The following is an 11,739-nucleotide window of genomic DNA, read 5'->3' as shown; positions in this document are numbered from 1 at the left end:
AATAAACACAATTTAGAGAAAAATAAAGAACTCGACATGACCCGATGACTTAGTGGATAAAAGTGCTTGTGGCTTGTCAAACAAGCCTAGCAGCCCAGGTGTGAGCCAACCCAGGGTATCAGAGACTTGTGATAGTTGTTCTCTGACCTGCACACTGTGGCATATCTCTGCTTGCCCTGCTTGGGACTCCCTCAGGCCTAATTCAAAAGCCCCCACTTCTATTTAAGTATCTCTTTGACACAAGTGATCGGAGCACTTACGCTTACACGGCAACCCTGCCCTTGAAAGGGATGGGTGATCCACTTGCCTGCTTCTCTCTTCTGGCCTTGCTATGCTTATAAATTATATCTGCTATGACCAGTAAGAGGGGGTGGTGGTTATCACTGAATTTGTCTTTTGGAGCACATGGCATTCTGGGTTTCTCATTTCCCCTTCCTCTCTCCTCTTCTGCCTAAAGGGTACCTTTCTTCTGTCCTTTACAACTTCCCATTGCCTCAAAATGTTTAAATTACATTTTTATTTTGTTTGGAGGGGGCATGCACACACACTATGGTACACACATGGAGGTCATAAGTCAACTCGTGGGAGTTGATCTCTCCTTCCACCAAGTGTGTCTCAGGGACATTAGACTTGGCAGCAGGTGCCCTTACCAACTGAGATATCCTGATGCCCAACTTTTTTGTATATCAGGTTTGGCTGCCAAACACAAATACTGCTGATGTGTAAGTAAAGAGCCACTCACATAAGGTATGCACTAATAAAAATTTAATTTCATAAAACAAATCAGAAAACAGCAATTTTTAAACCATTCACAATTAAAGTGGAAAGACACAAAATTATAAGGCAGCCATCCATGGAATGAGTTTATGTGTACAAAGGATCCAGAAAAGGGGACATTTAAAATCACCGTTAGGTCACCAAACCAGGGGAATCATGGTGTTGCCAACCCACCGAGTCCCAGTTTACAGGAAAACACAGCGAACAGAGAGCCAAGCCAGTCTCTGTGCTTAGCCACTGTGGAGGACGGAGTGCATGTAAAGAAGTCTATGTGTCTGCCTGCCCCTTCCCCACCAGTCCCATTGTCACGTCTCCTGAGCTGAACTTCGATGTCTCAAGTACAAAAGGTTGCAGTTGTGTAATATCTCGGCCAGTGTTCTTCAGGAGTGAGTCCTGCTCTGCACTGAACAGAAGTCTGCCACAAGGACTCTCTTGCCAAATGACTGCCTGTGATACAACCGTCTGGGGCTCTGGCCCAAAAAGGCAGGAGCATCGTAGAGGTGTGTGCTACCGACATACAGTCCCATGTTCAGAACTTCACTAGCATGAAGGTCAGGGCTTAAGACACTCTGTCACTGCTATGTCTCTCCTATCTCTAATCTTTGAAAAATAGAACCAGCCAGTTCTATTTTCCTCTTTCTACAAGAACAGACCCTCCCTTTCTTCTAATGATCCAACCCCCTGGAGCAGCTGAATTGGTTGTTCTGAATGGAGAATCTGAGGACTAAAGTGAAGCAGGGGAGAGAACACTGCCTCAGTGGGTCGTATCGTTCCAACCACTGGCATTTCCAGGCCAGGAAGTCTGCCTGTAAGGATGAAAGCTGGCAACAGCACACACAGGAAAGCAGAGTCAAATGGGACTCTGTCCTGCTGACTTGGAGACTGGCAACACTGGGAACTGGGGAGGGGAGGGTGCTACGAATCTGAAGACCATCTAGATTCTGGGGGAAAGGGACTCCAATCCCAGTTAAGACTGCTTTGGTCATGAGGAAGGAGGGCCCATATTTTTCATCAATTGCTTCTTTGGTAGCCCATAATTCCACTTGTAATTGTGGCAGCAGCTGAAGTATCACCAATGTGTTCAAATGTGTTTGCGCATTAAGGCATCCACACCTCCAAAGGGAGTTTTAAGGAGGAAGAAAACAGAACTGAAACGTGTTGTGAAGCGATCAAGGTGGCTGCTCTGGGGGCACTGCCTGCCACATGAACAACCTCTCCCCACTAGACAGAGGCCTCTGCATGGTTCCTGTGGCCTCTAATGCATTTGAGCCCTATTAAGAGTCATATGGCTATCTGAGCCTGCTGGGCAGGGAAGGGACACGCTGCAACCAGGCAACAGCTCCGGGCCTGGAAAGGCCCCAGCTTTGGAAAGCTCACTATCACTGAGGCCTGGAGGGGAAAGCAGATTTGGAGTTTGATGGTTCAGTCCTTGCCAGAGACCAAGGCCCTACCCAACATGATATTCTAGCCAAACTTAGAGTGAGATGGCAAGGCACTGCTGAACGAAAGAGGCTCTGGCCAGCACAACATCTCTGACCACTGCAATGAGTGAGATAACAGAAGCTACTTCTACCCAAACCAAACCAGACACAGTGAGCTTCTAGAGAGATTAAGACATCTGTACTTTGGAAGGACTAGATGAGACCAAACCTTTCCAAGTCACCTGTTTGTGCCTAATCACGAGAGTAGCCCACACTCCCATACTGCACACATTAACACTTTAGCATGGGATGCAATGGCCACACAGAACAGTATCCCATTTCTGCTTTCTTCACTTCAGCCAGCAGAGGGTACACATGTTTAATCCCATAGCTGCTGGCTGTGACAATTTAGGAGAGAAAGAAAACTACAGGCATGCTGGCATAGATGTCATAGAAAAATACAAATGACTGCACTCACTGCTCTGAAGAAACTAGTCTTGGCTCCCTCTTCATGTAAAGTGTTTTTGAAATAGTACAGAAAATATAAATACAGTATTATACACTTATCTGACTAGGATTTATTCAGATTTTGGCAAACATGGAAGAATTACCTTAGTTGAATACTTTTTGCTGTCTCAATTGCTTAAATTATCAGAGTACTAGTGACTGTGTCAACTAGCATGAGGAGGTGACATTTTTGAGGGTGTAATAAGGTTCACAAAGGTAACTTAGTTGAAGGAAAAGAACAGACAGTGCTGTCTTCATCATCATGGTTCAAGTGGTGGGAATTCACCTCACACAAGGACTGACATCACCAGGAGCAGTAGCAGAACACAATGGAGGCGGGGAGAGCACAGGGAAGAGTGGGATGCAGGCATGATTGCAAGGAGATTGCGGCCAGCAGCAGATGCTCCCCTCTGATACAGCCCTACCATCTCCTGCACAGAAGCTAAGGAGCAGGCAGAAACTCTGACAAGGGCTCAGCCAGAGGGACTGCTGCTGGCTGCTAAAAGAAATACTTAGAACAGCGGTTCTCAACCTGTGAGTCACCCACAGGGGTGGCATATCAGATATCCTGTGATCAGACATTTAGATTACAATTCATAACAGTAGCAAAGTACAGTTATGAAGTAGCAACAAAATAATTTTATGGCTGGGAGGGCACCATGACATAAGGAACTGTATTAAAGGAATGCAGCGTTCATTCGGAGGGTTGAGAACCACTGACTTAGTTAGAAGAAAAGGACAACATACTTTGTAATAGTGTTACTTTTTAAAAAGGTTACTACAAGATATCAGTAATTATGCAAATTCCAGGAAAGTTTAACATCCCTTAATTTCACTGTGATCATACTGTTCTTGACAGAAATCCTGTGCCTGAACAGAATCTGGCTACTAAGAGTGTGCTGCAGACAAGTATTCTGCAAAGGATACTTTTGAAAAAAATGCTAGATGATAACAGACCTCTCTTCAAAGCCAGCCCCCCAACCCCCGCTCTACTGGAAGGAAGGGCAGGCTTCATTTAGGGAGGCATGTGCAAAGGAGTTGTTGAAGACTCCAAGCACCCCCTTCCATGGATGTTTCTTTTGGGTTCAGTTCAGCTTATGTTTCCTGCCTTTATTTTCCTTATTCTAACCTCAGATTACTTGCTATCATCTTTAGCATCTAAGGGATGGGTGTTCCCACCTCCTCTCATGGCCTGTGGCACAGATGCTAAAGCACCAGTCTCACATGGCAAGAACCATGTTAAAAACCAATGGGTAAAGAGGCAGAGCCTCTAAACTAAGGGAAAAACTTCAGCTTAATTACAGAACACTGCAGTTTCATAATTACCATTCCATTGTATGAAGTTCTCCACTTTAAAACTAAATTCCATCTTCCCTGAGAATAGGGTTAAGAGAAACACCAAACTCAATGTATCAAAGTCCCTTTAAAAGACAACACAGTCTCTGTCTAATTCTGATGCTCCTGCTATATGCTGTCCCACTTCTCCACGACTCTCATCTCCCTCGGACTCTAGGAACACGGGTGGAGATGGGCAAGGTGAGACAAGACATTGAGGGAGTGAGGAGCATCACACGCTTGCTCTTCTTCCCCGGTGGCAATGGCCGTGGACTGAGGCTGGAACCTGAATGATTAATGCTGGTGTCCTATTGATAAGATGAGCGGTATGAGGCAACCCAGAACCAGGGCTGCCACCTCGAGGCGGCTAAGGCCTCTCCCTCCAGTGGTGTCAGGTTTGTGGCTGTGCCCCATTCCACCCACCTCAGGGAGGACATGGACGGTGGCAACATAAAGAAATGTCCCGGCAGAGAAAAGCATGGCCACTCCAGTGGCATTGACCTCTGAAAGGGCTTCTTTACTGCTCTGTGAATCAGAAGAGATTAGAATTAGAATTAAAACAAGTCACATCAAAGTTAGAGACAGGAAGGTGTCCCAACTAAATCTGAATAATTTTAGACCTGGTGCTGCTTGTACATGGAAATATCTTGAGATTGAAAATTCTGTCACTTATGGGGAGGTCTTAAATAAAGGTTTAAGAACACCAGTGACACATACAATCACAGCTTGAAATTTTATTTGAAATTCACAATGTTCATTATACAGATACTATGATTTGAGAAAACAATGAAATAATAAAATCAAGCTAATTAACATATTTATTACTTCAAATGTTCATGATTTGCAAGGAGAACATTTAAAATTTACCCTATCATTTCAGAACAAAAGCTTTATTACCTAGAGCTGCTTTTCAAAGCAACTTTCAAGCACTGCCTAGGTGGTTTCACTTGCATCTCTAAGACTGAATCTTTGAATTTTAGGCATCAGTTCATCTGTTCTATTATTTAACAAGTATTCTCTGTGCTACCAAACCGGGTGCTTGAGACAGAATGACCAAGATGCAATGGAGGCAGCCATCTCTTAAGCTGAGGCCAGCCTGGTCTACACTGTGAATTCCAGGACAGTCAGGGCTACCCAGAAACAGCCTGTCTCGAAAAAAATAAAACAAAAAGGATGCAGTAGCTACCTTCATAGCACTAAAATTATCTCATTCACTAATCTGTGTTTTGTTGGTTGATTATTTAAGACAAGGTCCCATAGTGTAACCTGGCTTGAACTCTGCACTCTCCTGCCTCAGCCTTCCAAGTGCTGAGATTACAGTGTGCCATTATACCCATCATCATTTACTAGTCTTCATATAACTAGTCACAGCCTTCCTTTTAGAGAATAGACCCATGGGCCAAGGCAACTAGTTAAAACCTCACAAACTTTCCCCAGACGCAGCATATCACTCCATACCTCCAGAATTATCAGGGGCTTTCTCCATGAAAAATTCAAAAGCACTGGCAGTAAAGGGATGGTATTATGTGATTTTGAAAGGAACTATCCAGGTAGGGAGGTGGCAGAGTATTTACCCAGCATGTGCAAGGCCCTGGGCTTAATCCTCAGTATCAAAAGCAGGTGTGTATGTGGGATAGCCTATAAAGAACTACACATAGCTCTTAAGGCGAAAGGCCCTGTGTAAGACTCATTTGTTAGACACACGATCAACAATCAACAGACCCCGCCTGGTTAACGGAATCTAACTAACCACTTGTTAACCATTTCATTATCCATATATACTGTCTTGAATCTTTCCCTTTCCTTCCCTTTTTTTTTGAGACTGGGTTTCTCTGTGTAGCCCTTGCTGTCCTGGAATTCACTCTGTAGACCAGGCTGGACTCGAACTCAGAAATCCGCCTGCCTCTGCCTCCCAAGTGCTAGGATTAAAGGCATGTGCCACAACTGCCTGGCCTTATTTATTATCATTTTTTTTTAATGAAAAAAAGAACAGAAAGGAAAAAGAAGAGAAAGAAAAAGCGGTCAGGGGATATAGCTCAGTAGTGGAGCGCTTTGCATCGATGTGGAAGGCCTTAGGTTCATTCTCACCAACCAACCAACCAACAGAAAACCAGAAGAGTAAATATTCCTCTTAACACATTTATTGTTTATATGATGGTAAATAATGGCCCTCTGAGGAAACATGGGAGAAAGCAGCTCCTTCCAAGCAGCCCTGGTTTGTCTGATACTAAGATTTTTCTCGTAGATTCTACTCACTGACTTTTGATAAAATAGGAAGGGTGGTTGCTATGGACAGAATTATAAGGTTTGGAAATGGGAGCATGTGAGCTCTAAGCTGAAGACTGACATCTCAACTCTGAAGCTATGTTCAGGTATAAAGAACTAAAAGAGGGCTGGAGAGATGGCTCAGTGGTTAAGAGCACTGACTGCTCTTCCAGAGGTCCTGAGTTCAATTCCCAGCAACCACATGGTGGCTCACAACCATCTGTAATGGGATCCGATGCCTCCTTCTGGTGTGTGTGAAGATAGCAACAGTGTACTCATATACATTAAATGAATAAATAAGTCTTAAAAAAAAAAAAAGAACTAAAAGAACTGGAATCCCAGCTGCCTACAGCCCATCTTTGCTCCAGCTCTACTAGAGGCCACTGAATGGCTTGTCTTGCATGCTTCCCGTGTCTGCCTCAGCATTAAATGTTGGGTGGTGGGGCTGGAGAGATAGCTCAGGAATTAAGAGTACTAGCTGCTCTTCCAGAGGACATAGGTTCAATTCCCAGCACCTGCATGGCAGCTCACAATTATCTGTAACTCCAGTTCCAGGGGATCTGGCACCCTCACACAGACATACATGCAGGCAAAACACCAATGCACATAAAATAAAAATAAATAAATTAAAAAAAAAAATTTGTATGATTCTAACTGACTGTTATCTGCCGAACAAAATAAGCATGGCTGGTTAAATGATACTATCTTAAACGCTGAAATGCTGCTATATATTTATGCAAATATTCTTAGAATTGATCTTCAATTTATATGAATATTAAAGTCATAAAAGGACTAACTTGAAATTAAGACACTTATACAGATTTTTACTTTCAATTCTTCTCATGGTTTGAGAAAATACTGTCCATGAAAAATTCAACCTAAGATACCCTACCAGATTTGTTGAGCCTTTTGATATCATGACAGAATGTTGTGACATACATATGTGACAAACATAGAAAATAAGACAATTGAGTTACCAGTAAAATAACTTAAGAAGTAAAAAACTGTGTCATGTTTCAGTAAGTTTATGATTTTGTTCCTAGCTCTCAGCCCCACGCAGCTCACAGTCTGCAGGCTGAACCCTCTGTGAGAACTAGACACACACATGACTACACAGTCAGGGATGCTCACACTTACCTTACTCAATCCTAAGTATGTCAGCATGGACATGGCTGGTGCTGCCAATGCAAAGACCAGCAAGTGCTTTCTGATTCGATTCCGCTCCAGGCCAGCATGCATCAGGAAGGAAACCAGCCCAAATGCTGCTGGAGCCTGGAAATGACAAAGTAGCTCCTTTATCACTTGACAAGCAGGCCTTGATTCCACGTCAAGAAATGTACATGACGTTATCTGAATATGAGAAACCTAGGCATCCCATCAAGAGCAAGTTTGCCTTTTAGGAACTAATGTTCTCACAAGAAAACCCTACATGTGTCTATATATATCTTTCTTGGTAGTAGTGTACACAAGATTATTCTGGATTTATAATTCTTTCTGACTATAACTGTGTGTGTGAATATTAGCCACCTGTGTGCCACAGTGTGTATGGTGGTAGGGAACTGGGTTGTCACACTTGTTTAGCAAGTACTTTTACCCACTGAGCTATCTAGTCAGCAATGTGAACAAAACTGTATGAAAAAGAGAAATTGAGGGCTGGAGAGATTTGGCTGGTCAGTGGTTAAGAGGACTGGCTGCTTGCTCTTCCAGAGGCCCTGAGTTCAATTCCTAGCAACCACATGGCAGCTCACAACCATCTATAATGGGACTCTGTTCTCTCTTCTGGCATGCAGGAGTACATGCAGATGGAGCACTCATAGATATAAAATACATACATAAACAAATCTTTAGAAAAATAGAAATCAGTAAGCATTTAGCCATTTGTGTATATAATGATACAAAAAAATAAAACCTTTCCAATGAGTTTAAGAAAATAATAGCAGAAACAGAAGCACTGAACATACATATTTAATTATCCTAAATGGATAGCAATTAAAAATTTAAAAAAGGGGGTAGTGGTGGCTATAAGATGCTGCAATGGGTCAAGGTGTTTGCTCTGCAAGACTTGGGACCTGAGTTCAACCTCAGGACTCAGGTAAAGGTAAAAGAAGGGAATCAATTTCACACAGTTGTTCTCTGACCTTTATCATGTCAACGGTGGCATGCGTGTGCTTATATGCACACACACATGTAATAAACACATTTTTAAAGCTAAAAAGATACCACATTTCAGAAGTGCACCAAAAATCAAAACAAATTTTAATTATAAATATGTTCATATTCAATCTTGGCTTACCTTGTGTAGCATTATTGCCACAAACACAATTAACTGGACACTAGTCTGTGAAGTAGAGGCTGCTGCTCCCAAGGCTACACCATCAGCTAAATTGGGAGACAAGGAAACGAGATACTATGAGGAAGGCAGTGCGGGGCTGATGAATGGGCTTCAAAGCTAGGCAGAGCTGGACTTGGATCTGGGCAAGCTACTCAACCTCAATGAACTCCACCTTCAGGATGGGGTTAATAAGCTGGGTGGTGATGGATGTGCCTTTAATTCTAGCACTCAAGAGGTAGAGGCAGGCAGATCTCTAGTTCGAGGCCAGCCTGGTTTACAGAGTGAGTTCCAGAATAGCTAGGGCTACACAGAGAAATCCTGTCTGGAAAAACCAAGAAAAAAAAAGATAGGGCCAATAAAATGTGCATTCTTAGGGGTTCGTGAGTGCTAAAAATAAAAGAATAGATGCACAGAGCATCTGGCCCCGAGTCAACCATAAGTTAGTTGTCTTTATTGCTAAAAAAAAAAAAAAAAAAAAAAAAAAAAAAAAAAAAATACGAAATATAAACATCCATTGATGACCCAAGTTGTAATAAGAATGTGCTAACGAAGATTTTCAAAGGATACATCTTTCTGTCTTCAAGGAGTGAGGCTTAAATACAGATGACTCCCATATGATGGGGACTCTCTTAGTTTGGGTTACTATTGCTGTGATGAAACACTGTGACCAAAGCAAGTTGGGGAGGTAGAGGCAGTAGTCAAGTTGGTCTTGAACTCTGGATCTTACTGCCTCTACCTCCTGAGTGCTTGGATTACAGGTGTGTGCTGCCATGCCTAGCTTACACTCTGTGTTTAGGTATTAATATAGATTTAGGTATTAATATTAATATAGAACACAGTCTTAGCTCGTAAACTCGATGCAGAATATGCCAGGGCTTGTGCTCCAGCTAGAGTGCTTTGTTCAGCAACCCTTCCCCAAGAGCGTTCAGTGTGGAGTCTCCTCTGTGAGGTTAGGAGCAGTCTCACTGCAACGCTGACTTACCTGCAGCATGGACGACTAGCCCCAGCGTGGTGGTGATTTTAGAACTGCTGGGCCTCGCTGTTTCCGGATCTATAGAAAATGAGAAGGTATCATCACTAAGTAGTATGACATAAAAGGAAAAGAAACACCTGTCTGAAGATGGTCCATTTCTGATTATCATTGCTTTTTTAGAGCTGGAGTCTCACTGGGCACCCCTGGCTGGCCTTGAACTCCAAATCCTCATCTTGTCTTCCCAAGCACTGGGTTTAAGGTTGTATAACACCACATCCAGCTATATACGTATTTTGAAAGCTCAGACTTTGAAGAGTTTTCCTCACTCTTCTCTTTTCTTCAATGTTCTCCTTGTACTAAAGAGGCGGGTATGAGGGAACTGACTGGGCTCCCCTGCATAGTTCTGAAATGCAGAAGCCCAACTGCCTGCACGTCCTCAGTCTGCAGACAGTGCTCCATGGACTCTGGCTACTTCTCCGAAGGCTCATCTAACTCCTGCCACTCTGTTTTCATGCAACCTTGGCCATATTTTTCCTTCTCGATTATACAGCTATTTTCACCAATTTAAACCCAAGTTACAACAGTTTCCTACTGCTTTGCTCACTTTCCGCAAATCACCTCAGCCAGAAATGTCACAGACATCTTTACAAAGCACCCCCCTTCTGCTGTCTCTTTTAAAGAGCTCCAGTCAGCTGCAACCACACTATCAAGTTTTTCCTTTGGCCCTGAGGACTGAACCTGGGGCCTTGCCCATGCATTTGAGCACTCACTTTCCACTCGGTTATAATGCCTAGCCTCAAGTGTCAGACTGGCCTTGAACTTACTCTCAAGACCATAGGGCCTTGGATTTGTGGCTTCCCTGCCTCAGCCTGAAGAGCTGGGATTACAGGCCCACATCACCACACCTGGATTGAGGAACGTTATTAAACTATGTATCAGCTGCTTCCAAGTATTTCTCAGTATCTAGACCAGTTAACACAGTTTCTCCAGCACTTTCTAATCATTCTCGCCCTCCTTTTCCCCAAATCTCCTCACTTGTAGTTCTTGGCCAGCTCACCCAGATCGACTCAAAACCTAAACACTGTTTCAAGTCAAATCCTAGGACCACATCAATCAAGAAAGGATCAGAGAATAATCTCAGCTCAAAACAATTGCCCCCCTGGCTCAACTAAGATTCTGTGTAGCTTGGACCCTTGTGCCACTTTAGAGGTTCTTCTGTATCGCTGTCCTCCATCCCTAGAGCAGCCGTAACCAATACCCCGTACTTCTTTCTCTATCTTTTTACATTCTCACAGAATGTGGTGCAGCACTGGGCACCCCCATGTAGCTTTATAAGCTCTCTCAATGGAGATGTTACTGTCTTTATAGGAAACAGGTGGGGGTTGGGGCAGGGCACACGTACCTCTAGATAAGGAGCTGTTGGTGTTTGGTAGTTCCTGGGAGAGGAAGGTCAGTTTTCTTTAAGGGCGTGACTCCTAGTATGTGAGCCACTCTCCAGAGCAGCCTCTACATCCCACACCCAAGAGTACTGAGCAACACAAACCAGACTCCCGGAGGGAGGGGGAGTAGACAGGTGTGTGTGTGTGTGTGTGTGTGTGTGTGTGTGTGTGTGTGTGAGAGAGAGAGAGAGAGAGAGAGAGAGAGAGAGAGAGAGAGAGAGAGAGAGAGAGAAAGAACACACAAGATCTTGGAGAAGTTGAAGAGATGAATATGATAAAAATACATTATATAAGTTTATCAAAGAATTAATAAAAATATTTGTTAAAACACCAGGGATTTAAACAGTGCTTTTAGAGCCAGAGATGGCTTAGCAGTTAAGAGTACCCATTGCTCTCGCAGAGGACCCAATGAAGTTCTATTCCCAGCACCCACATCTGATGGTTCACAACAACCTGTGACCAGCTCCTGGGGGGACCCAATACCTCTGGCCTATGTGTGCACCCTTTTGTGTGTGTGTGTGCGCGCATGTGTATGTGCTTCTTCTTTTTTTTCTTTTTAAATCAATCAAGAAAACCCAATAGTTGTGATAAGTCTACAGGAAGAAATTGCAGTTCAGCATAATTTTTTTTTTTAATTTTTTTTTTATTTTAGATATTTTCTTAATTTACATGCGAATTTCTCCTTTCCCA

General features: G+C 43.2%; 1 protein-coding gene across 1 annotated transcript in view; it reads right to left on the bottom strand.

The window, feature by feature from the left end:
* Nucleotides 1-750: 750 nt before the first annotated feature.
* The window catches only part of Slc39a9 (solute carrier family 39 member 9), a 41,135-nt gene continuing 30,146 nt past the window's right edge, over nt 751-11,739 (bottom strand). The window contains exons 4-8 of the mRNA XM_031355612.1: nt 9,620-9,688; nt 8,599-8,684; nt 7,443-7,577; nt 4,464-4,565; nt 751-4,348 (exon numbers count right to left, since the gene is read on the bottom strand). Of these exons, the coding sequence (XP_031211472.1) occupies nt 4,199-4,348; nt 4,464-4,565; nt 7,443-7,577; nt 8,599-8,684; nt 9,620-9,688 (542 nt within the window). The 3' untranslated portion in view covers nt 751-4,198. The remainder of the gene's footprint in view (nt 4,349-4,463; nt 4,566-7,442; nt 7,578-8,598; nt 8,685-9,619; nt 9,689-11,739) is intronic.

This window comes from Mastomys coucha, unplaced genomic scaffold (genome assembly GCF_008632895.1).
Source record: "Mastomys coucha isolate ucsf_1 unplaced genomic scaffold, UCSF_Mcou_1 pScaffold6, whole genome shotgun sequence".
NCBI classification, from domain to species: Eukaryota; Metazoa; Chordata; class Mammalia; order Rodentia; family Muridae; genus Mastomys; species Mastomys coucha.
Note: the sequence above shows the minus strand (reverse complement) of the source record. Positions and strands in the feature narration are given on the sequence as shown.